This window comes from Eschrichtius robustus, chromosome 1, assembly GCF_028021215.1.
Source record: "Eschrichtius robustus isolate mEscRob2 chromosome 1, mEscRob2.pri, whole genome shotgun sequence".
Taxonomy (NCBI): domain Eukaryota; kingdom Metazoa; phylum Chordata; class Mammalia; order Artiodactyla; family Eschrichtiidae; genus Eschrichtius; species Eschrichtius robustus.
In genome coordinates, this window is record NC_090824.1 from 5000228 (window position 1) to 5027802 (window position 27575).

At 44.6% G+C, this 27575-nt stretch overlaps 1 protein-coding gene across 1 annotated transcript; it reads right to left on the reverse strand.

The window, feature by feature from the left end:
• Window positions 1-27095, reverse strand: YY1 (YY1 transcription factor). The gene is made up of 5 exons (XM_068540632.1): window positions 26031-27095; window positions 11902-12064; window positions 3903-3963; window positions 2003-2161; window positions 1-1173 (listed from the first exon to the last, which is right to left on the reverse strand). Exons 1-5 carry the CDS (start codon window positions 26701-26703, stop codon window positions 991-993), a joined length of 1239 nt encoding a protein of 412 aa, XP_068396733.1. The 5' UTR covers window positions 26704-27095; the 3' UTR covers window positions 1-990.
• Window positions 27096-27575: the final 480 nt, after the last annotated feature.

The window sequence follows — 27575 nt, forward strand, 5'->3', positions numbered from 1 at the left end:
TAAAGGAAACTTGAGTTGCTTTATTTAACTTCCAATTTCTGGGAGGCTCAAGAATTATAATTATTCTGGACAACAAAAGGAAATAAGACTGTGCTTACAGATCTTTTTCTGCCATATTCTTTCTGTAGGATTGCTATTTTATTGTTGCCCTTTCTGTTACACGGGATGTACACATCAGGTGTTAAAAGGTACAATACATTCTACGACTGAGCACCACTTTCTGTAACTGAACAGGCAAAGAAATTACACTGAACATCAGCATCTGGCAGTATTTTTCGGAAAAAAAAAGTGACTAAAATGGGTTTAAATTGATTAACACTATTAAATCACATCTAATATTTTGATACTACATGATTCAATACAGCTATACGATACAATTATACAAAATGTGTTAACATCAAAGAATACAACCAAAATTAAGATAGCAAACAAAACCTATATAACTTTTTTTTTTTACAGGAAAATACTTTTGAAGTATGCATGTAACTGCCCATTCTTTTAAAGAAAATCTACTGCAAGCAAAGTTATCAACCTCCAGAAAAATCACACATAGCATTACTAAGCATATCCCCAAAAAGTGTACAATATGCACACTTGGAAAATACAAAATTAAAAAAATTGTAAGCAACAGGTGAGCTTCATATTTATAAGAGTGTGAAAAGAAGTCCCATTTTTAGCACTGTTGTATAAAGAATTGTCTTTTGATGCGAAGTTCATGAATTGTCCTCCTGTTGGGACCACACTTTACAAAAACACCGTGTTTTTGAAACGAGATTACAGAGCAAGATAGAGCATCTTAGCAATGTCATCTTATTAAAGTTTTTTTTTTTTAATTTTTACTACTTTATCAAAACATGTCCCTTGGGTATGTAGGATTCATTTTTAAAATTCTTTTCTAGAAACAATATACAAAGGAGAGGCATATTTATTCCCAATCACACTCCTGGAAGATGCTTCCCGAGGCTGAGAAGGGTCTTCTCTCTCTTCTTCTCACTGGTTGTTTTTGGCCTTAGCATGTGTTAAGATGTGAGATTTCAGGTTAGTCGACTGAGCAAACTTCTTATTACAACCGTCGAAGGGGCACACATAGGGCCTGTCTCCGGTATGGATTCGCACATGTGTGCGCAAATTGAAGTCCAGTGAAAAGCGTTTCCCGCAGCCTTCGAACGTGCACTGTCGAGGAGAGACCAGAGACAACCCGCTCAGACTCCAACCAGGCCCGGGAGGGGGCAGCGCACTGCTGGGGGGAGAGCAGCCTACCTCTTCTACCTCACTCGGCTCCTCCCTGCCCCTCCTTGCCCCTCCCTGCCCTGGGGGGAAGCTTTTGAGATACAGTCTAAATTAGGGGGCAGGGAGCTGTAACTCTGCGCCGACAACTCCTAGGACCCATGCGTAGCCCTCATGAATTTTTTAAACACAAAGTAAGAGAAACATTCAGCAAAACAGCAAGAATCTTCCTAAATCTCATGTTAGGGTCCTAACATTTGTGTAAATATTTCAAATAATAAGAGACAAACGGTTAGGAAGGTTTATGGTGTCAAGTATCAAAAAGAACCATGTTAGATTTACCAGCTGCCCTGCTAATTCGTTCACTTGTTCATGGGCTTCTAAAAACAAGGCAAAATACTATTTTCACAGTTACTCTCCTACAGCAAAAATTTTAGAAGTTCCCTGTCAATTAGTTCAATATACTATAAAAAATAAGTTAAGTACAGCAAGTAAACTGCTTTAATCCCACAGTGAACGCATGAGAACTTCTGTTTTAGGCTTGCTCTCGAGCAATCCCGTGTTTCTCCTGACGTCAAGTACACTCCAGAAACACCTCGACACATCCCGTCTCTGGTACCAGACAGATCACACGCGGCGGAGTCGAGAGCTGGGGCAGCCCCCCAAGTGAGTCACCAGGACCCCACTGTGGCCTCTCTGGGCGGCGTCTCTCCAGCACGGCTGCCGCCCTGCCTACACCTGCGGGGACAGCGGAGGGAGGAGGGGCTGGCTCTACCTGAAAGGGCTTCTCTCCAGTATGAACCAGTTGGTGTCGTTTTAGTTTTGAGCTCTCAACAAAAGCTTTGCCACACTCTGCACAGACGTGGACTCTGGGGCCGTGGGTGTGCAGATGTTTCCTCATGGCAGAGTTATCCCTGAACATCTTTGTGCAGCCCTTCGAACAGAGAGAGAAGCTTAGTGGTTCACACTGCAAACTGTTACAAACGATTCTACCGCTTAACAGCCTTCACTGACACAATAAAACGACCCTCCCAACCTCCCCACATACATTTTACTTCATGTTACAGTAGAAATATTGAATTATTTACAACAAAAAAAACCCCAAAAACAAAAAAACAGCTGAAAAAGGCCTTAACATGTAATGCAAACTTCTGTTTTACAGTGAGGAAACTGAGGCTTAGAGATGTCTTTAAGTAGACTTGCCCAAGGTCACGCTACTAGTAGGAGCCAGGCTGGGAGTAGAACCCGACACCCTGGCTGCCGGCTACGCCCCCAGATGAAGTAACAGAAGCCCTGAGAGAAACGGAGTTAAGATGACGGCCGTCCACCACTACCTTTGGTGGGCCCCGTATTCTGTGCTGCAAGAATGGGCTGTCATTCTCCATCGCCTACTGTTCCCTCTTCTCTCTTTGCCTCTTTCCCCTTCTTGACAGAGAAAGAAGCAAGAGGGTCTCCAAGGAATGGCAACTACAGAAGAAATTTATTTTGTGAGACACTAGGATAAGAAGCAGGTAAACTGATACCAGAGCGGGGGGGGGGGTGGGGGGGGGGTGGGGAGGGGAGGCAGATGGGTAGGCAGTGCTCGGGAGAAGCATGTCCTGCACCATTTCTTCTGCAGTTGTTGCCCAATAATGGAGTGAATGGGGAAATGATCAGACAGCAGGACAGAAGGACAGCACGAGTCAACACTGCACAGCTTCACAGGCAAGGGGGGCGGGGGGGGGGGGAAGGGGACGGGGCGCCACAGTTTTTTCACCTTGACCCCTAGGCTGAGTTTCCATTCAGAAAATGGAATTGGAAAAAAAAAAAATCTTATTGGAAAAGAAGTACGGAGAGAAGCTAGAGAGAAGATGAGCACTTAAGGCCTAACTGTTTTCAAATGCTTATTAGTATTTGGCCTCAACGGAAATGCTTTTACATTATCAAAATTTCCACAGCAAGAACATTAAAAAAAGAGACAGAAAGAATTTGTGGGTGCACAGTCATCAGAGGTGAGACCACGAAAGTAAATTTATCCTTCTCCAACTGTTGTTGTTGTTTTTTTAAATTTTTTATTCCATTCAAAATCTCTCCCCTCCTGTTTTTCTGTACCACCTACTTGATACTTTATTTTCACCTCCAATTAAGTTTAAAACAGACCCAATCAATATCTCAAAGTACTTTTTAGGCTATCATTAAAGACTAATAAATCGCCACATTTGAAAGCAATTAAGTACTCCCTAGGAACACACAGTTAACAGGGTAAATTAAAATTGTGAAGGAAATGATGAAGTCTTATTAGGGTCACTTCAGCAACATCCCAAATGATTTCCAAATTTCCATAAGGAGCCCACAGTCCCATAGAAGTCCATGGGTGAGACACAACCCAATGCCTTAAGATTGACTTGTTAACAATCCAAAAAGAATAAAACCCTAACAGAGTATAGTCAGTAGACCACAGTGATAATAAAAACACTGGCACCCTACAGTAACCCCATTTAATGGTATTTGAATTTACGTGGCCTTTATGGAACAACAAAGCTTACATCACAAAATACAGTCTCTTGAGTTCAGAAGCCAGATTATAGCTCCTCACTGAATCTCAATTATGAAGATGGAAATAAAACGTGCGGTTTCCTGTAAGCTCTCTGAACCTTCCTTCGCGGTAATGAACACCTTCCCCCCGCGTTACTTACTTTATGAGGGCAAGCTATCGTTCTTGGAGCATCGTCTTCTTTAATTTTTCTTGGCTTCATTCTTACCAAACGGGGGGAAAAAAAGAGAGAGAGATTTGTAGGGATGGGTAGACTCATCTGGCGTAAATCGTATAGTCCCTAAAATGCTTTCCCTATGGGTGCAAAAACTAAGATTACGACATGCTTCCGTGAAGGGGGAGGGATGAGAAAACTCACATTCTCCGAGGACCTGCGACTGTGAAGGAGCACTCTTCCACCTACAGGTACGTATGCTCAAGCACAAGCACGACCGAGTGGCTGCCCACGGCCTCGCAGCTAATAAGCTGGTGCAGCTTAGGATGGCACTGTGAGCTGTGTGACTTAAGTATCTGCTCTTTTTCCCAAACTCTTTAAAAAATAAAAAAGACCAACAGCCCCAAAATCACAGATGAAACTCCTAGTGGGAACAAAGTGAGGTAAGCAAAGTGAGGTATCCAAAAGCAGCTGCTGTGATAATAAGGGTGCTTTAGAAAAAGAAGATATGGGAGGGTCTTAAAACTATACATCCTATACAACTGCTTAAAAAAGGGGGGGTTGTCCGTCTTATACTGGCAGAAATGATCTCTAAAATAGACTATTTTTTAAAAAGGGTACAGAAAAGTCCTTTTACAAAGAGAATTATTTATATACATACACGTATAATAGCTCAAGGAAACACAGCAAACTGTGAGCGTTGGTTACTCTCGGGAGGAGCCCCTAGGGACTGGCGGGAACACCCCCAAACCTTTTCACACTGTTTAATTTTTATCATACTATTAGTTTTGGTGTTGGTGGTGATGGGAGGGAGATTATAGTTTCGACCACTTGGGCGGTCAGGGAGAGCCCTGCTTGTGGAGTTACTACCCAGAGCTTGCTTATTTGGTAACTTACCTACCTGCTATTTTCACTGAACCAACCTTTGGTCTTTTGGCAAAACTTTCTCTCCAAAACTACCTAAAGATCTGTGCGTGGTAGAGGGTGAGAAATTAAGAGTTCCTAGAAAAACTAGAAAAAAAGATTTAAAATCTCTGAAACCGATGTCCTTGTCCCTAGTTTTGCCATCTCACTCTCCTGTATGAGGACGCATATTTAATACACAACTAAGCCGATGCTCCCTGAGAGTAGGCTAATTCACCACCACTCTTTTACTGTGAAAGATCGCTGCTGTCATCTTTAAGGGAGCCAAGGCCCTAAGAGTATCATCCTCCTTCACTCTTGGTCTGAGAAAAGGATTCCCTGATGCTCCTTACTTTATAAAACCTGAACTCATGAAATCACCTCCTTAAACTTTCCACACCCTGGATGAGCAGAGGTGAAACAATTCATCTGGTAGCTATAACTTATCTCTAAGGAGTTTGTTCAAGACAGTACAAATTTCCTACTTGGAATTCTAAGAGAACGTTTTCAGTCTGGTATCCTCCCCAGTCCAACCCGGTAGATACTTGTTCTTTCTTGTACTTGGAAGATTACCACATCAGTTAGCAAACATTTTCTAAGTGCCTGCTGTGTACAGGGCTCTGAACTAGCCTATGTTACCTTAAATACAGTTTGGGTCTGAGTTCACAAAACCAGGTACAACAAAAATTTGGTGCCACTGCGCCACCTGGAGGTTATAATAACAGAGTCTGAAAAATAATAGTGATTCATACGACAGGGTTCTACTCCAATCAAATGTTAATAATAAGAACTGTATATTAAGAACCAAGCTTCAATCTTCCCAATTAAGATGTTTACTCTTTGATGATTCCACTCAAATGCTGTCTTGGCTGTGAAGATAACTACATGATTGTCTTTGTCCAAATTCATAGAATGGTACTAACCTAAAAGAGGGTGAATTTTACTGTATGCAAATTATCTCAAAAACAAAAAACTCTGACTTTAAAAACACATTCACTGGGTTGACAAATACGTCATACTGACAACCTTTCCCCTTTTCCACCCGCCTTAGGGCTCGAACATGGGGACAATGGCAGTGAAATGCCTATGCCCGTAGGATAGGTGTGGCCCAGTTACCTACGAGGGTCCCCAGACCTCACAAATTTTCTTAAATTCATTCCTAGGAACTTAAATTTTTTTTATCATGGAAAATTTCACATATACACAAAAGTAAAGAGAACAGTCCTATGTGCCATTCACCCAACTCTTGATTTATTTTTTGAATGTTATTAAGTGGTATTTCTTCTTAAAATGTCGTTTTTAAAATGTGTGCTAATATTTAGCAATATAATTAATTTTAGAATGAGAGTTTAAAACGCATCTGGGCAAACACCCTTGGACTCAAGGAGGAAGTGGAGGTATTTAATTGCAGCCACTCTTAAGCGCCTGAGCAAATCACTCTTCTTCACTTCAGAGTGGCAAGTGAGGCAGTATATGCAGGTACCTTTTACATTATATTCGAATGCAAACACTAAAAAGGTCATTTTCCAAACAAGCGTGCCTAGATTGAAAGTGTTCTGTTTTGTGAGTAAAGACTAAAAATCTTTGTGGCAACAATTGGTACATAAACCTACAAAATAAAAAATATATATATATTTGAAATCCTAAAAAAGAGAGTAATTTTTTAAAAAGACTAAAATTATATCCTACTACTTAGAATACCTTCTTGACCCACCCAAACTAGTCAGTCACAAGTAACCAAGATATGTTTCTCACTGACTGAGAAACGTACAAAGCTCCTGGACCTGGAGATGGTGACAAGAGCATTAGCATCATGAACGAGGCGGAGTGGGATGTGTGACTGGGTGCTGGCTTCAACCAGCTGCACGACCTTGAGCAAATCACTTAACTTCTCAGCCTCAGTTTCTTATTCTGTAAAAAGGTATTAATGCTACCTATTTAGAGCTGTGAAAATTAAGAGATGATGTGCCTTAAGCTCTTGAGAAATGACGGCTATTATTACCGCCAACCTGTGCTAAATGCACCTAGGCAAAACTGAGTTCATTCCTTAAAAAAATGCCAGTTGTATTTAACAACCCAGAAGGTACTGGTGGCTCCAAACCACCACTGTCAACTAAAGGACTGAGAGACTGAGAAAGAACAGCACAGGTAAAGCGGAAAGGCCCCCTCCACGTATTAGAAATTATATGGAGGAGCCAGGTAGGCAACAAAAGTTTCCTGTTCAGTTAAAAATAGAGACTATGTGCCCTATGACGTGACTGCTGATTTTACACTCTGCCATTCTGCATACATTGTAAAGGCTGGACACCAGTACCACAAACTGCAGGAATTTCCTGGACAATTTTCAGCAGGGCATTATGTAAACCAGAAGTTCTGACTAAGTTAAATCTGTAAATGTCCCAGAAGCCAAGATGAAACATTTCTGAAGAAGTGATTCTTGAATGAAAATAAGCAGCTTAGCTGACTCCAGACTGGAACCAGCTGTGCTGACGGGACAGAAGGCCCTGTGTAACAGCGCTACCATCTGCAAGCACTGTTCACCTCCCTTCTTTGTGTCGCCTAAGACAAACGAGCCCAAGTTTGTTCAACGGGTTCTCTCTTAGTGTACGTTCACATGGTATTGAGGGGTTTTACGGCATTTCAGCTCCACCATCACACTTCATCTTTATATCAAACCAGTGAAAAAGTCTCAGGGTGGGTAGTGAACCACAACAAACCACCACCAACTTGGGACTGACCTAACCACTTGTTATTCTCATCTTCCTGCACAGAAGTTTTCCAAAGGGCTAAGTTTAGTTAATGAAAAATGCACACAATTTAATCAGGGAACAGAATTCTCCAGGTCCCACCCACTGACCAATTTTTGAAGTATTTACTAAAAAGACATTTCAAGAAAGAACAAAATCACCATAGTCCCACCTCCGCAATACCGTGACTTTCAAATAAGTCATCATTTCTTATACTTGTTCACACACACTAAGTGATTTACTAAGCGGTCTAGGCTCAGTACAGCAGGAACCTGAACATTCTTTGGTCAGTTCCAAGTCCAGTCCAGAATCCTACCACCCCAGTATATGGAGGGGAGGGGAAAGCAACTAACATGCCACCTTAAGCCGAGAACTGAGTCACAGGGTGGGGGTGGATGAAAAGAGGAGGCCAGGAGAACAAGTTCTGTGCATTATTATAAGCCAAGAAGATAAGATATGGCCCCCAACAGTTTGAAACTTGGTGCTTCTTTGTCAACAGCTTTGAGACCCAGTCACCATTCTGGGGTCTCTGGAAAGTCCTATTCACAGCTGTTACATTGTCAGAATGTGAAGCCCTAACAGAATAGGGCATTCCGGGCTCAACTATTTCTCACCACCACTGCCCAATTAGAGAGATTTATTTGGTTTTACATCATCTTTTCAAGAGATACTATGGAAAATGGGGACGAGAATGAGCCCAACCTCACAACTGCCCAAATCCTGTACCTTTACTTTGTACATGTTGTCAAGGGGAGCAAGATTACATTCTATTCTGTATACAAAATGAAATCTTTAACAGGCTGATTATAAAAGAAAATAAACACACACTATATTCAGGTAATTACATAAGTAATGCTTACTAAAGAATTTGACTGTGTGCTAGGATCATATTTCATGCTCTCCAAGTCCAATACAGTAGAGCTTCAGTTACCAAGGAGAGAATTTTCCTAGAGTCAAGTCAAATGAGTGTTCTCTCTTTAAATATTGTCAAAATTATGCCCCATTTTTAGGCCATGGTTTTCTTAACCCTGCCACCCTTGTCACGGAGTTTCTGACTATCTTCTCTTCTTTAGAAGGCTCTTTCCCATACCACCAAGATCTTCTAGCTTCTTGCTCATTCTATCCACTACTGAATGAAATGGACTTTTCTTGAAGAAATTCTTACAACCCACTGACTTCCTATTCTAAACTGAACAAGTTTTCCAGCCTGTTGCACAGCAGTCTTCTTGATTTTCTGTTCACTGTATTCTCTAGGAAGTCTTCCCTTTGATGTTCATCCTCATTGTACTGGAGCACACCCTCAAGTAACCTCTTCAGAAAGGAGGCATGCAACATAAAATGAATCCTTAGGTGTCTAAAATTGCCATTGTTTTGCCCTTGTGTTGGACTGATAGCTTTGCTGGATCAAGAATTCTATGTTTACAATAATTTTCCTCAGAAATCTCAGAACATTGCTCCTTTGTCTTCTAACTATCTATTGCTGTTGAAGAAAATTCTCATTCAGGTTTAATTATCATCCTTTTGTAGACCTATCTTTTCTCTCCGGAAGCTTTTAGCAACCTGTGCCTGAGTTTAGAGCTGAAACATCCTGGAGTTTCTGTTCAGAGAACTGGGGGCAAGCTTTAAGATTGCTGACCCAATTCTCCAGCAAGGGGAACAACGCTAAGGGCCACCAACACCTCATCACTTCTACTGCCCACTACCCATGGGCCCCACACCTCTCGGCAAAACCTTGCCTCAGCCCTCTGCTCCTCCACCAGAATTACTTCACAATATATTATTTAGAGAAATACTTATTCTTCCCTCTCTTGGCCCTTCTGAAAACTCTACTGGCTCTTGGAATGCTGTACTTACCTTTTTCTTTTCTCTTCTTTTCCTTTTTAGCCGCACCCCACGGCATGTGGGATCTTATTAGCTCCCTAACCAGGGAGGTGCAGTGGAACCCGTGCCCCCTGCGGTGCAAGCACGGAGTCTTAACCACTACACTGCCAGGGGAAGTCCCCTGTACTTACTTTCTTCAGTCTTCTACCTGTCTGAATGATCCTTTGGCTCTGTCACTGGTTCTGAATACAAGGGCCTTCCCAAGACTTTACTCTTTTCTCTCCAAAACCTCCTACTGCCCCCGCCAAGAGCTTATTTACAGAACACTCTCATGCTCTAAGCCACTCCCCATCAGATGGCTCTGGCCCTAACTTACTTCCTGAATCCACCTCAAGTCCAGCACGGATGTCTCTTCAGCATCTAAAACCAAACACTGCATACTCTGAACCCCAAACCAGCACCCTCTCCCAATTTCCCTGTCACCTATGGAGCAAAGCTTTTAATGTGCATTTAAAAAAAACTAATGTGCATTTGCCCCTCCCTGTAGACATACAGCCAACCTGTCTCTTGTCTTCCACTGTCTCCTGTCATCTCTGTCACATTTACTCACATTTACATAGTCGGACCGCCACCCGCCACAATTCTGGCTCAGGCCTTCATGAGCTCTTGTTCAACTGGTTTCTCCCACTTCCTGGGTGTCCCTGCACCCATCCAGCCTGGATACAGCTGAAAAGTAATTCTCTCAAATTAAATCTCTGATCATACAACCCCTTCTCTACTGCTCAAAAAAACCTTCACCAGCTGTCTACTACATACTAAAGAGCCCGTATCTTGGCCCAGTATTCACAGGCTCTAATGATCTGGTTTACGTTTACCTAAACCCAGTCATTTCCTTGTAAGCACCCTAATTCACAGCCAAACTTGACTACTTCTGTTTTCTGAATATATACTGGATAGTGAGTATGTATTCTGTGTTCATGTTGTTCTGGCATGGAGGCCCCACCATGAAAACCCCATCCACCGTCAGAACTCCATGTTCTTCAAGGCCCAAATCAAACGCTGCCCCCTCCACAAAGCTCTCCTTGATTCCCGTGTTCCATCTCTCTATCCCTGGAATAGCAGCCCATACCCCAATACATCTGAGTACCATAAGGAAGATGTGACTAACTTTAGGAACACATGACATTAAACACAGGTATATTTGGCTCAATCTGTCCAAAAACTCTTGACCTCACTGCTAACTATGTATCCTACAGATTCCATTTTTATTTGTACTTTTGGTGGGGAGGGGAGCAGGGCAGTTAATATTTAATTCACATATCTGTATTTAAAATACAAACAGCAATAAAAGCTGGAACACGGTGTCATTAACAAAAGGATAGGGCCTTCAGTTTTTTAAAGCCATGATAAATCAGAAATAAATTAATGTTTATATTCCCTATAACTACAGTTTCACTGGAAAGGAGAAAAGGGTACAGATCCTTTTATCGAAGCACAATGGTTTTCTTATACCCACATGACATGTGGAGAAACTGAGGTTCCAAATGGCCAGAGGCTGCCCAGCTTGTTTTTGGCGGGCTGGGAGAAACCAGGACACCCCAGGGTCTCCAGCTCTTCCCTACTCTGCTCTCAAGAGACGGGGTGGGGGGTGGGGGTGGGTGGGAAAGGTGCTCCACTCTGTCAGACAGGACAGGAGAGCACAAAGATTTCTTTCTTACTGATTCTGTCTTTGCCTCCATTTCCTGGGCTGTTCCAGGTTCCATTCAACCTCAAGTAGGGAAAAGGAGTATACTTCCTACTCTAGATTTTATTAGTTCATTTCATTTTATTTAAAATTTTACATCTGTGTGGGTTTTCTCACGTCCTTATAAAAACTGCCAAACTATACTAGAAAATAATGTAAAAAGGGGCCAAGGTTTCTATAGGAATCTGGCTGGTTTCAGGCAAAACAAATAAACAACCATTGGGTTCAGACCTTCCTTCCTGCTCCTCACCTTGGATAGTCAGGCACAGGGTCCTGGCCCTAAATATTTGATCTCTTCCTGTCATGCCAGCTTAAATCAACAAAACACCGGGAGCCTAACTGATGACATGCTGAAATCGGAACTGATGAAGTCCTTTCCAGCGGTCAGCTGTACAAATCCAGTACAGACCCAGGCCTCCAGCAGCTTCAGACCAGGACAATACACGCAAATTTAAAATGTATACAAAGAGGCCAGGAGGCAGTGTAAAGATCCATTTCCAAACAAATTATGTGCAATTTTATTTATTCACAGCAACATCAATTACAGAATGAAAGAGTAGGTATTTGCTTCATCTTATTCAAATCTAAAATGTTGCCACTTACATACATAGCATAGTTACTACTGAAAATAAAAACCAACTGCTTTTGTTTTCAGAAGCTTCCCTAGAGCAAGAATACAAACCACTATTGTAACTTAGGCACCAAAAAACACAGCTGGCAACACTCAAGTACTTTCTTTAACTAAAAGAAAGGAAAAGTTCTTATAACTTACCTAGCAAATTCTGCTAGTTGTTTGGGATCTGAGAGATCAATGCCAGGTATTCCTCCAGGAGGAAGTTTCTTTCCTGTCATATACTCTGAATAATCGGGAGGTGAGTTCTCTCCAATGATCTGTTCTTCAACCACCGTCTCATGGTCAATATCTTTTTTTTCATCTGAAAAACATCATAAGATGGATCGTCTTAGCTGAGTAAAGAAGTATATGTAAGCAAACACATTTTTAAAACTATAAAAAACGCTTTCGGGCTTCCCTGGTGGCGCAGTGGTTGAGAATCCGCCTGCCAATGCAGGGGACACGGGTTCGAGCCCTGGTCTGGGAAGATCCCACATGCCACGGAGCAACTGGGCCCGTGAGCCACAACTACTGAGCCTGCGCGTCTGGAGCCTGTGCTCCGCAACAGAGAGGCCGCGACGGTGAGAGGCCTGTGCACCGCGATGAAGAGTGGTCCCCGCTCGCCGCAACTAGAGAAAGCCCTCGCACAGAAACGAAGACTCAACACGGTCATAAATAAATAAATAAATAAATAAATAAAAGAACGTGAATGTCTTTAAAAAAAAAAAAGCTTTCCTTAGCAGCTTCTTAAACGGGGGATTTACAGCCGTTACCTCTTACCCACCCAGTCTTTCTCCTCAATCTCTTAAAACCCTGTTTCTGCTTGAAGGTCACCAAAATCCTCAATGCCAAAGTCAACAACCTTTCCCTCAGTGTTCCTTCTTTGCCTAGTGGGAAGCGTTGGCCATTACTGTCCTCAGCACCCACTTTTCCGGGTTCTACGCCCACTTCTCTAACCGGCAGCTTATCTTCGGCTTCCTTGCTTCTCCTCCTACCACTTCTCAGAGTTCTGCTTTCTGTCCGCCACACACACTTCCTGTTAACCACCAACTCTGCAACGCTGACTCAGGTCTGATTTTCTAGCCTTCAACTCTTAGCTAGCCTCTTGCCTACCGCTCCAGCCTCCTCATTCTTCACTCTTCTCCCCTCACTCTTAGCTCCAGCTATATTGGCCTTTTAAGTTCCTCCAATGTACCATGGCCCATCCACTCTAACCTCATGGCCTTTACCTGTGCAATTTTTATTGACTACAATGTGTACTCATAGCTGTGTGATTTCTGTCACCCACTCCCACTAGACTGTAAACTCCACGAGGACAGGGATATTTGTCCGTTTTCATCCCCATGTATCCCTAGAGCCTTGCTCTGAGTCAGCATGTAGGTTGGTCCTCAATAAATATGGGTTCAGGGACTTCCCTGGTGGTCCAGTGGTAAAGAATCCACTTTCCAATGCAGGGGACATGGGTTCAATCCCTGGTTGGGGAACTAAGATCCCACATGCCTCGGGGCAACTGAGCCCACGGACCTCTCAACTACTGACCTTGTGTGCCTCAATGAGAGAGCCCGTGTGCCACAACTAGAGAGAGAAAATCCGCACGCCACAACTAGAGAGAAGCCCCCGCGCGGCGGCAGAAGATCCCACATGCCTCAACAAAGACCCCGTGTGCCACAACTGAGACCCGACGCAGCCAAAGAAATAAAGAAAAATAAATAAAATTAATTAAAAATGTATTCAAAGAATGTAGGAGAGCTCTACTTAAATGTTCTAATACCATCACAAATCCAACAGGTTAAAAAAAAAAGAAAAAAGAAAAAAGAAAAAAAAGGAATACTGACCCCCACAATGAGTCCCCTATATTCTAGACACCAAATCCTATTGACCATTCTGGGTCCTATGCTGTCTGGTCTCATTTTACCATATCTAGTATTTTATTTCTACTTTGCACATGCCCTCTATATTCCAACCAGCCTGTTTTTCACACAGGTTAATTCAGAAGTGCTTGGCAGGAAATATTCAGTAAGAATAAGGAGTTTCTCCCTTTCCTCTTTCTCATCACCTCTCTCCAAACCCAGCCTACCCTCTGGAGTCTAGCTCAAATTCTCTAAGGGCTGGCTGATTTCATCGCTCCAACCTCAGATTCTTACCTTTGAATTCCTGGATTATTTCTGAATAATAACATTGATGAACTCTAAATCATGCTGTTTTGAACTTCTGTTGGCCTTGTCTCTCAAACTAGAGTGAAGCGCCCAGAGACCAAAACCAGTCTTCTACTACTTTGGTGACTAAAGCAGAAAATAGAATGCTTCAAAACTCTCAATGCTAACTGAAAATTTCTGCTTCTCCATCAAATTGCTTCACAATGCAAAGCACAGACTACAACAGTTTTAAACTTTAAATGCTTCTCCTTTCCCACCGCTCTTCACTTTAGGGAACATTATAGGTCATTACAAGGAACCACAGAATATAATAGCAGCTGACATGTTATTGAATGTTTCTGGGAAGGCACTATTTTAATCACTGCACATATTACCCTATGAAGTGGGCAAATTAGCAAGTTCATTTTACAGAAGAGAAAGCAGAGGCACAGAGAGGTTAAGTAACTTGCTCAGGGTTAACCAGTTAGTGAGTAACAGGGGTGAACTCTAAGACCTGCACGCTTTACAGTTAGGCTCAGCGGCCTCTTGTTTGGAACTAGAAAGAACCTGATAATATAACCCAGGTTACCCATTTACATATGAAGAAGCCAAAGAAAACCCAGCTGGATGCATTACTAAAAAAGAACAGGAAATGTGGTTATCGATCACAAGTTACAAAGCTGGGACTCCGCACTGTGACCAGGTTCTCTCATTTCTTTTCTCAGGGCTGTGATAATTCCTTTACCCTCTGATCGCTCCAGCCTAGGCACAACTACTACCACATCAACTTTCTAGTGGTATCGAAATAAACTGGTGGGTAGGGGGGCTATTTTTCTTCACTGAAACGATTTTTCTTCTCACAGTGAAGACACATTCTTGTTTGTATCTTTCTAATAAATACAAGAATGAGGGCAAGGTTGAGAATCACTGCTGCTCTGAGCAAGCCACTGATAAGGATGATGTCTCAAGTGCGCTGGGGCAGAAAGAAAGCTGAACTCTTGGCATAAAGGAATCACAGGCTCAACCATTCCTTGTATTAGTTCAACACGTAATACTGAGGGCCTCCTGTGAGCCTGGCACTGTTCTAGGCAGCAGAAACAAAACCAGGTCTCTGCCCTCATGGGACTTACATTCTGGTGAGGGAAGCTGTCTCAGTCGGTTCCGGCTGCTATAGCAAAAATACTCTAGACTGGGTGGCCTAAACAGAAATGGATTCCTTACAGTTCGGGAGATCAAGGTGCCAGCCCGTTGAATCCCTTCTTCCTGGTTCCCAGACATCAGATGTCTTCTTGTTGTATCCTTACATACACACCATTTCTCATCACATTACATAATTTCTGTCTCTTACTATAAGAGCACTAACCCCATCCATGAGGGCTTTATAACCTAATAACTTTCCAAAGGCCCCACCCTCCAAATACCATTGCATCAGGGATTAGGGCTTCAACATATGAATTTTGGGGTGACACAAACTGAAGTCTAATGAGGAAATACTTCTTGAGGATCAGTTCTTAGTTCCAACATTCAAGAATATAAAGTACCGGCCTTCCCTGGTGGCGCAGTGGTTAGGAATCCGCCTGCCAATGCAGGGGACACGGGTTCGAGCCCTGGTCTGGGAAGATCCCACATGCCGCGGAGCAACTAGGCCCGTGAGCCACAACTACTGAGCCTGTGCGTCTGGAGCCTGTGCTCCGCAACAGGAGAGACCGCGACAGTGAGAGGCCCGCGCACCGCGATGAAGAGTGGCCCCCGCTCGCTGCAACGAGAGAAAGCCCTCGCACAGAAACGAAGACCCAACACAGCCAAAAATAAACATATAAATAAATAAATTTATACATATATAAAAAAAGAATATAAAGTACCCAGAAAACAATCAAATGATTAAGAATTAGAATACATGGGACTTCCCTGGTGGCACAGTGGTTAAGAACCCGCCTGCCAATGCAGGGGACAAGGGTTCAAGCCCTGGTCCGGGAAGATCCCACATGCCACGGAGCAAATAAGCCCACGTGCCACAACTACAGAAGCCCGTGCGCCTAGAGCCCGTGCTCCGCGACAAGAGAAGCCACCGCAATGAGAAGCCCGCGCACCGCACTGAAGAGTAGCCCCCGCTCGCTGTAACTAGAGAAAGCCCGCGTGCAGCAATGAATACCCAACGCAGCCAAAAATAAATAAATAAAATAAATAAATTTATTTTTTAAAAAAACAAAACAAAACAGGTTAGATTCAAGTTTTATTGTGGAGGAGGAATGAACATGGCTGGGTGATGAATCAGACCGGTGGGGGCGTGGAAGAGGGATGTCAAGTATGCCATCTCAGTTTCTTGTTTGTGTTTCGTGGAGGACAGTGGTGTCATTAGCTAAGATGGAAAATGGGGGAAGAGACAACCTGCAGGAGAGGATCTGGAATCCCACTTTGGTTTGGTTCCACCAGCTAACTGTGCGACACCTAGTGGACAGACCTCAAGGAGGTTAAAAAATAGCTACGTACTGGCGATAAGAAGAAATTAGGTTGGAGAGAAATATAATGGGAATCACTGGTATACAAACTGCATTTAAAGCTGCAGAAATATATCTTATCTATAAAAAAAATATAGAAAGAGAACAGGCTCAGAACCAAAAGCTGTGTAATTCCAATATTGAGAGAATGAGGAGGACTTTGCAAAGGAGACTGAAGAGATATGTTCAGATGGAGAGAGAAAACCACCTTTGTCTAATGAGAATCTTAATCAGTGACACACCAAGTGAAAGTGGCACACAGTGAAAGCAATCTGTCCTGAAGTACACACAATAAGTGCATGATCTGTACATCGTTTTAAAAACCGTAATTAAACTGATTAAACGTCAGTCTGCTTTTGATTATCACTATATACTTGCACTTCAAAAACAATGTCAATGATATTCTTTCCTTAAAAACAAAACAAAACAAAAAAAACTTTTGTTGGTCTAAGTTCTAAATAATTGCTGTGGTTACTGTACGCTTTCATAATATATACTTAAAACTTCATATTATCATCACATTTCTTACTTATTCCTTAACAAACACTGTATTTCATGGAAGTTAATTTGGAGAACTCCTTGAAGACCAGTGCACAGAAACTGTAAAACAGAGGGTTGTTAACTATTCAACAGCAAAATTTAAGAAAATAAACTATTTATATAGGGGGAAAAAATCACATTTCAAAGAAGACTACTAGAGAAATGACAAAAGATGCTAGGATCTATTGCCAGAAGAAATCAAAGATGTCTGCCTCATTTCCACCAAGAACTGGACACATATTAAAGCAACAGATCAAATTATGTCACTATTTATAATTTGGCCATTTTATCTGATTTTTGCAAAGAAAATCTTCAGAAGTTTTTGCCAAATAGAAATTTATGATGCACTAAAAGACAAATACTGCATTTACAGACCATATGTACATAAGCTTCCCTCTTTGTTCAAAAAATGTAAGTGAGAAGTATTAATTCATTTTTTCTTTTTGTACAATTTTATTTTAAAATGTTTTACTATTATAATATGTATTCAAATACAGATTTTCACTGCCTGCAGTGGCCATTATTATATTCCTTCCATTTCAGAATTACTACTGAAATAGATTCGCTGTATAGAGGAGGATGAAGGTGTTAACTGATCAGCTCTGATTATCAATTTTCTTATATGTGTTACTGAGTTCTAGTGACTGGCAATGGAGTAATTATCAAATACACATCAAGGGACTTCCCTGGTGGCGCAGTGGTTAAGAATCCGCCTGCCAATGCAGGGGACACGGGTTCAAGCCCTGGTCTGGGAAGATCCCACATGCCACGGAGCAACTAAGCTCGTGCGCCACAACTACTGAGCCTGCGCTCTAGAGCCCTCGAGCCACAACTACTGAAGCCCGAGCGCCTAGAGCCCATGCTCCACAACAAAAGAAGCCATGGCAATGAGAAGCCCGCGCATGGCAACAAAGAGTAGCCCCCCGCTCACCGCAACTAGAGAAAGCCCGCGGGCAGCAACGAAGACCCGACGCAGCCAAAAATAAATAAAATAAAATAAATTAAAAACAAACAAACAAACAAATACACATCAAAGTAAAGCATGTTCATGAAACAAAGTATCTAAATTTGCTTTAAAATCTGTTTTGTATATTCTCCTCTGGAGTTTTCCTTGAGGGTAGGACTTAGTTAATTATCTCATTGTTTCAAGGGGACAGGGTTAATCCACATTAGAAGTGTCACCAAAATCAGTTTCTATAGACCTGAAACTAACATAACATAGTAAATCAACTATACTCCAAAACAAACAAAAAAATCGGTTTCTATAATCAACGTGACTTAAACTTATAATTGTGATTATACAACGCAACTGGGCAGAGCAAATGAAAACGAAATCTCAGAATTCCTGTTTGGAAAAAGCTGAGAAAACAAGTCATTGATTCAAAGAAGTAGGGTGGTAGGAAAAATGTAATATTGAGAAAACTTCTAGTCAAAAGTGTGGATTAGATGATTCCCATGCTCACTAACACTACGGCTAGAGGCAAATGACCTACAACAACCAGGCCTAAGATGGAAGGTGTTGGAAAAACAAACTCTAGCCAATATCATCCAGGAATGGGGTGGCACACTTTGAATTGTTTCCGCAGGGCAATCTATTCATTCACATTTTAAAAACATTCTTTTTTCTGTACATGGACCTATTCAAAAGGTTAAAAGGTACATAAATAAGTTCCTGTCTCTTAGCTATTCAGTTTCTAAGTTACCAAAGCTATAGCCACTCTCAGTCGTTTGAGAGGCAAAGCAAAGAGACTCAAACCATTTACAGTCAAAAAAAAATGACTAAGGAACTAAATGTAAAGGCTGGGAGCACTCTACAGGCCTAGAAAACAGGTTCAAAAGTGGAGCTTCACATGCCCTCCATGCTCCCACCAAACTGGTTTGCTTGCAATGTTATTCAATGTCTGATAAAAGGTATGTGAACAAACACAACGCTCCTTCCCTTCTTGCCCACCTCTCATCCCCCATCTGGGCTTTCCAAAGCCCAGATCAAGATCTCTTTCCTTCAAGAGGCCTCTCATTGCTATCACTGAGCCTTCTTTGGTTTCCTTATTTATTAAAGGGTAGACCACCTATCATATATAAGGCTGAAACAAGGTAACACATTAAATGGGAACCATGGTGTCTGGAAAAGAGGTGTGCAAAAACAACTTTATTCCAAAAAACAAACAAACAAAAAACCTTTATTCCACTTTGCCCTCCCTCCTGGGCCTAAGGGGAAGAGTAGGTCCTATGCTTATGGTTTTTAAAGAATGTTAAACTTTTAAAAACTATAGTAAGCAAGTAAAGAATCACCTTCAATTAGGTTACATGTAAGTCTTTTGGCTGCTCCAAGACACCACATGAAATCTGACACTATACTAGCTGGAATCTGTGCATTGCTATCACTCAGTGGGCCCCTTCATATAGAAAACAGTTTATTTTACAATTCAGTCCTAAGAAAAGTTTGATTCCCTTAGAAGTTTTTCTATCTTAGAATCAGCTAACAGTAGTATAGTTTCCTTATTTATCTTGATTGCCAGGAAGCTCATTAGGGTTGACCCTAATGCTTCCTTTTTTCCTGTGATCCTGATTTTCACCAATTTACATATTTCTTTACCTACTTCCCTATTTATTTATTTATTTGTGGGTTGGCTAGATTTTGTTTCTCCACACCTTCCATCTTAGGCCATTAACTTTGGTCTGACCATTCTAGGTAACTTTTGACCAAAATGACATTATCTACTCACCACCGCCATCAAACCAAACCTTCACCGAAATGGGGGAGAGCTAATACTTGAGATTCATTGCTAAGCAACAAAAAATCAGACATAGGCTGTTTCCACTTTTCCCCACTAGCAGAGACCTTAGGCAGGGATACTATCATTTACTGAGTACCTGTTTCATGCCAGCAACTGTCACATTCCTCAATTCAAACAAAACCTTTATGGTATTAACCTCAAGTTTTTGGTTGAAGAAATCAAGCCTCAGAAATGCCAAGTAGTGGGACTTCCCTGGTGGTCCAGTGGTTAAGACTCCGCGCTTCCACTGCAGGGGGTGCGGGTTCGACCTCTGGTGGGGAAATAAGATCCCACATGCTGCATGGCGTGGCCGGGGCGGGGGAGAAATGCCAAGTAGTGTATCTAAAGAGGCACAGTAAGTGGTAGATCCAGGATTTGAATCTAGAACTGACTAAAGTCCATGCTTTTTCTAAAAAAGGAATGCTTCTCTACCCTCTCCTCACACTTACTACTCCTTTTCTGAAAGTAGTAATAGGTAAGAGTGGTATTTTGGACTCTAGGCTAGGATCTGCCTTATAGCACAATTCCATGTACTCATTCACTCAGTTATTTACTGAGAATCTTCTATGTGCCTTGTACCACCGTTAAGGCTGCAGGATTACAGCCCAGGACTTACACTCTAGAGGAAGTAGACAAGCAGCAAGTTAAAAGATAAAAGCAAGACAATTTCAGGCGGTGCTACAAAGAAAATAAAACAGGGTTGAGAGAGAATGATGGCGAGGGGGGTGCTAATTTGAAAGGATGAAAGGGTAGGCCTCTGAGAGCTGAGACTTGAAAAACAGATGGCACTAAGAAGGTGAACATCTGGGGTCAGAGCACTGGAAGCAGAGGTAAGAGTAAGTGCAAAGCAACAAGTTCAAGAAACTGAAAGAAGGCTGGGAAGGTTGGAGCATAATGGGAGCATAGGGACAAGGAAGGAAGTCAGGAAGGAAAGCAGGGGCCAAATCATGTGTGGCCTGGCAGGTTACGAGAAGTTTGGATTTTACTGAATGCAATAGTATGTCTCTGGGATGATGATGATGGTGATGTGTGTGTGGAGATATAAAACATAAAATGTACCATTCTAATAACCATTTTTAAATTTACAGTTCAGTGGTTATCAAGTATATCCACACTGTTGTGCTTGAGGGATTTTTAGGCAAGGGAGTGAATTCACATAATTTAAGCCTTAGACTCTAATTCAGAAAGGAATAGTGTGTGTGTGATCCAGTCAGATCCCCAGAAGTAAAATCCAGCAGTCTGTATTCAGTCCTTGTCAAGAATCTATAAAAACGTAGTTAGTATAATAACCATATGTATTACTACAAATTACAAGTGAGTTATCAACAAAATTAAAAATTAAAAACCAACTCTCAATTCGGAGTCATGGCAGCAGCTTCTATTTTTTTGGGGTGCTTAAAATCTAGAAGACAAAAAGGGGAAAGAAGGGAGCAGAGCTGAGAACTGGAAAAGGAGAAAGACACTTCGGAGTGTTTTTAAGAGTGTGATACTCTGAGACGCTAGAAATTCTACCTGAAGTTTACGGCTCTCCTAGGAGAGGAGACAGGGTCCGGACACCACAGAACAGCCCCTAGCACAACAGTGCCTCTTTCCCTGCCCCTCAGCTCTTATATTTGAGGGGAATAACTTACACAAGAAAGAAAAGAGCCCATCACAACCATTTACATTAGCTTAATGTTTATTCATATCTGAAACCACACTGTAAGACTAAAGTAACTGAATAGTTACTATGAATTTTACTCAAGAGAGTTCCTATTATCTCACCAGATCATGTTAAAATTGGGTGGTTTTCTTTAAGAAATTGAGTGTACTGCTTCCTTTTGTCACATAAGAATTCAGAAAGGAGTAGAATTTCTTTGCTGTAAAGGAAATGAAAAATGCCTTTTGGGGTCCCCCTACTCCAACAAGTCATTTTACAAAGATCCCAAGGTCAGAAGTTAAGATATGCCAAGGTCAGATCTCTGGTCAGTGCCCTCTAAAGGGAAATTTGATGCTGCTACTAATAAGATTCCCAGAAACCACTGGGCTTGCTGTTACTGATAATTAATCACAAAGCTAAACAGAATGGGACCTACTAACACAAGACACCTAGGACTAGGCAATGGCTCCTCTCCTGACCTGTGAAGTCCACCATAAATAGGAAGGCACAACCTTACACAACAGAGTCAACTAACTTCCAAGAGCTGCCCACATCTTCCTAAGAGTCTGCTAACAGTAATGACATGAATGTTTTCTTCAACATCCAGGTAGTGTTTCTGATGCCACATTTTGAAAATACAACGTTTGTGTGTTTATCCAATAATACGATAGGACACAACTCACTGGTAAATGTTCAGATTTAAAAACTGTAAAAAGTTTTCACTTTTGTTCACTCTTCCCATGGGAAGTAGTGAGAGCAGTTTATAAATTGGTCACCTAGAAAGAGAAGGTCATGAGATGACAAAAGAACGTAGATCTTAGGAAATGTTCGTTCTTGATAATTGTTTTTGCTAATAACCTGTTGTGGGCCCTGAATTTCCCAGCCTTAAAACAAACTGATCAGACTTCCCTGGTGGCGCAGTGGTTTAGAATCCGCCTGCCAATGCAGGGGACACAGGTTCAATCCCTGGTCAGGGAAGATCCCACATGCCGCGGAGCAACTAGGCCCGTGCGCCACAACTACTGAGCCCGCGTACCACAACTACTGAAGCCCGAGCGTCTAGAGCCCGTGCTCCGCAACAAGAAAAGCCACCGCGATGAGAAGCCCGCGCTCACTGCAACTAGAGAAAGCCCGCGCGCAGCAATGAAGACCCAACGCAGCCAAAATAATTTTTTAAATAAATAAAACTGATCTTACTAAAGCAGGCATCAAAACAAATAGAAAGGCTTTTTGTAAATATCAACCCAGGAGTCTGGCATACTTTAAAAAATTATTATTCATTCTCTTCCAAAAGCCTAAAATGCTAGTTGTAGGGAGGTCAGGAGCCGTGGCCTCTTCTGACACGGATTTTTCTTTTCCTGCTGGGGGAGACAGCTGTTGACTGGAGGTGGTGGGGAGGGAGGGTTAATAATCGGGAGACGCAACCTGACAGCACCGAGGCTTATCAGTAAGCCAGGCTGCCAGAGCTACCAGGTTAGGCATTGGGCTCTATGACTTAGGCTGCCCTTTGCAGGTCATGGGGTTGACATGATTACTTTGGAGGGTTTCTTGAGCTTGGCTCCATGGGAATTTACATTTATGGCATCTCTCCTTAGTGATAAAGAGCATGGTAAAAAAGGCAAAATAGCGAATGGAATGGTTAGGATTAGTAATTTTTGGCAAACCTGAACTTTCTGAATATATAAAAGTGAGAAAAAATTTAATACTTTTTGACTTTCTTTCAATTTGCTGATTCTAATGTCAATGGTTTTCTGCTCTGAGATGTTTTACTCGATCTAGCACAAAGCACTTCTATATTTGGTCTAACCGAAGATAGTTAAAATACCAACAGCCTCGAGTGAAGGTCACAAATTCTAACTACCTGAAACCTCAAGATTTGAAAGCCTTCTTAGGTTTCTCTCAAAACTAAATGTTTTAAATACTCAGCTCTTATTGTTAGCTTTCCTACTCGACCCAGTGATTTAGTTAAGTGGTTTAGTTTTTAATAAGTTCTACAAATGAGGATGTCGCTCCCAAATTATAGTGATGAACATCTAGGGAAAAAAAAAATACATAATACTATGCCCTATATCTGGCAACAATGAAATGTTCATTAATTACATGCCAGGGAAAAAAACAAACATGGGCCTTAAAGCAAAGGATTAAAACTATTCAAAACACAGTTAAACCGTGATTAAATATTAAAACATATTCAGCCTTAACTAGACCTTACTTTTCTCATCTGCAAAAATAAGCAGCTCCTGCTGTTTTGTCTCTACAATGGCGTATTACTCAGCCGTAAAAAGGAAAGAAGCACGTTCTACAACTTGGATGAAATCTTGAAAACAGACTAAGCCAGACACAAAAGGCAACATATTATATGATTCCATGCAAACAAAATGTCCACAACAGGCAAATCCAGGGAAAAAGTAAGATTCGTGGTTGCCAAGGGCTTGGGGGGGTGGGGGTGGGGAATAACAGTTATGGGGTTTCTTTCTGGGATGATAAAAATGTTCTGGCATTAGATAGTGGTGATGATTGCACCAACTGCTGAATACAGTAAAAACAACCCAACTGTGCACGTGGGAATGATGTCAATAAAAAGAAAAGAAAAAGAGCAGATCTCTAGGAATTCTTTCAGATCTGTAACTACTCTACTACAGAACTACTAGATTCCCTTTCTGCTGTTCCATTCAAAAGATACCAACCATACATGCCAGACAAGTAACTCTTTAAAGAAATGGACATTAAAATACCCCTAAACTGTACAACCCTGTATCAACCACTTGCAGAGAGAAAATAATGACTTTTAAGCTAACCTGATATGTACCACTTCAAGTAAAGCCTACATCACCGAGTTTTCTGAGTATGGAGAAGTGGGTTAACAATTTGGTAAGCTCAAATGCAGAATATATAAAATACCCTGGTTTTCTTAATTACTATAAAGCCAACATGACCATACCGTGAGAAAAAGTAAATATAGCTTTATGTGGTTAATGTATCTTTACCCAAGTATCTAATTTCAAACGATATCCCGAATTCAGCAAACTCATCAATAACCAACACCCCTCCCTTATTCCATTCCGATTAATAATGGGAAAACATGGCTTTTAGTTCCAACACGATCACTGTGCAATCACTCTGCGCTACCAGAATGCATACAGAAGGGATCTTTTGATAACCTTTTAAGTACTCAAATATATGTTTCATTGAAACCTACAGCCCCTGCTAAACTCAAAGTACTGGCAGTTCTACCAGGCCCTCCGAAATCCAGAACAGCAGCGCTGTTAGCACTTGCTATTACATTTTGACAGAACCTCCGCTCCTTCGCTCAGTCCTGAGTCACAGATCCATCCAGCTTTAGTTACCTCCGCCTGGGGCTTTCGGTCGATACAATACAACCAGACCAGCTTCTCAGTCCAGACTTTTCGCCTATTTCATTCGTTCCTGAGAATGTTAACAACGCTTCAATACTCAACGTTCACCACATTTTGAGGCCCCATCCAGTTGTGAGAATTTATTAGACAGCGCTGGAATAACTATGGCGTAAAGTATTCTACCACTTAAATCTAATTATCACAGGTACTAGGTTAACTAGTTAGCGCAGGATTATTCTCAGTCTATTTACTATTCCAACAATTTAACAAGATAGCCTGTGGATAAGATGACAGGATAACGACTTGAAAACACCAGTTACGAAGTAAAAACAAAAAGATTTACATATGCAGCTAAGGCTCTTCTGCCCCAGATATTTTTTCTGGCCCTCGTTCAAAGCAGTACTAAAACAGTAGAAAGACCCTTTCCAGAATCCTTCTTTTCACGGGAAAAATAAGGAGTTTTCTATCAAGTAAAAAGCATCTGGCAACTTTACTTGATTTGATCAATTTAGTGGCGAACGTTCCTAGCTGTGTAACTAACCAGCCTTCCTGCAAAAAGCCAAATACTTAAGAAAAGAAAGAAAACTCCCCCAAACGCCCAGGACTGAGAGCAATCTGCAAAAACCCGCAACCCCTCTCACTAGGCGCCGCGGGGGGAGCAGAGGCGAGGCCCTCGCCGCAGCGCGGTGACAGGCCCCGCCGACGCCGAGCCCGCACACACGCGAGCTCGACGTGCCGCCCAAGTCCCGCCCCGCCGAGGCGAGGCGAGGCGAGGCGAGGCGAGGCGAGCGCGGGGAGCGCGGCCGCGGGCAGGATCCGGCCTGCGCGCGGGGCGGGCGAAAGGAGGGCCGGGCGGGCGCCCCCGCCCCCCTCGGAAGGCGCCTCCCGGGACCAGTTGAGGCTCCGGGAAGGGGCGGGGGCGGAGCCCGGGCAGCGACGCCCCCCAGAGGAAGGCCGGGGAAAGACGGCGGCCCGGGCGCGAGGTCCAGGCCGCGCAGCCCCGCCAACGCCCTCCCGCGCCCCCGGGCCTCGCGGGGAGACGACCTCGCGGCCGGCCGGCCGGGTTCCGCGGACAACGGGCCCCGGGCCGACTGTTGGCCGAGCACGCCCCGCCCCTCCGCGCCCCGCCCGAGGAAACTACGCCATTGCGGCCTAGCGGGCGGCGCCGCGCCTCCGCCGCCATCTTCGCCGCGCCGCCGCCCGCCGCCCCCGCCGCGGCCCGCCATCTTTTGGGGCCGCCATACTTGCCCCGCGAAGAAGATGGCGGCGCCCATCACACACATAAAACATGGCTTCCCTTCAAAACAAAAACATCCCGGGGGCCGGCGCGCGCCGGCGCTCACCTGAGGACCACATGGTGACCGAGAACTCGCCCTCCAGGGTCTTGATCTGCACCTGCTTCTGCTCCCACTTCTTGTTGCCCGCGTCCGCGCCGCCCGCCGCCCCGGCCCCGCCGCCGAGGTAGCCCTTCTTGCCGCTCTTCTTGCCGCCGCCCTTCTTGACGCGGCCGCCGCCCGACGACGACGAGCCACCGCCGCCGCTCTTGCCCGCCGCCGCCACGGTGACCAGCGTCTGCTCAATGTAATCGTCGTCGCCGCCGGCCGGCGCGGGCACAGGGATGAGGATCTGGTCCTCGAAGCCGTCCTCGGCGCGCAGCCCGTCCGAGTCGTCGCCGCCCACCACCTCCTCGCGTGTCTGCACCAGGATCACCTCCTGGTGGTGGTGCACCTGGGTCGGGTCGTCGGTGACGAGCGGCTGCAGCGCGATCATGGGCGGGTGGTGATGGTGGTGGTGGTGGTGGTGGTGGCCGCCCGCGTGCCCATGGCCGCCCCCGCCGCCGTGGTCGCCGCCGCCACCGTCCTCGTCGTCGTCGTCCTCCTCCTCCTCCTCGCCCACCACCGTGGTCTCGATGGTCTCCACCGGGATGGTCTCCACCTCGATCTCGTGCAGCTCCACGATCTCGGCCGGCATCTCCGAGCCGTCCGTGGCGATGTAGAGGGTGTCGCCCGAGGCCATGACTGAGGGCTCGGCCGCCACGGCCGCGGCGGCCTCAGCTCCGGGGCTGCGGGCAGGCGGGCGAGGAGGCAGCCGGCCGTGGGGAAGGAAGGCAGAGGGAGGAAGGCGGCGGGCGGGCGGGGGGAGAGGGGGCGGGCGGCGGGGGGAAGGGGCGGGCGCGGCGGCGGCGGCGGCGGGCTTCCCCGCCTCCTCGCCTCGGTGCGCCCCGCGCTCGCTCGGCCGCTGCTCGCCCCGGCGCCCCGCCGCGCCTCGGCCGCCCGCTTTGGCCGCGCCTCCTCCCGCCCTCCGGGCCGGCGCTCCGCTTTCCCCTTCCTCCTGCGCCTCCGCCTCCTTCCACACAAATACCAACTCCTCACCCCGAGCCCAGATCTCGCCGCCGCCGCCGCCGCCACACTCCGCTCAGGCTCGGCCTCGCGAGACTTCCGTGCAGCCTCGGCCCGCCCCGCCTCGCTCCTACTTGCCTGCTCGCCCTCTCGCTCCTCCTCCTCTGCCAATCGATCTGCCCGTTCGCCGCCGCGGCCCCGCCCACTCAACCCGGGCTCCTCCCGGATTGGGGCCGCGGGGACGGCCTCCGCGCGCGCTGGCTGCCGCTGCGCGTGACGTCAGCGCGCCGCAGCCGCCGCCGCCGCCGCGAGTCGCGCGGCCCCCGCCCTTCGCGGTGCCACAGCTGCGGAGCCCGCCGCCCCGGGCCCGGGCCGCACTCGGGAGCGGGGCGTCGACGCTGCAGCCGCCGCCTTGGAGCCGGTGAGCCGTACGCGCGGCCCCCGGCGCCGCGGGGGAGGGGGCCTGTGGGGCAGGTCGGGGCCGGCCGAACGCAGGGTCCCGGCCGGTGGGCGGCCCGGGGGCCGCGAGGGGGAGCGGGCGGCGGGCGC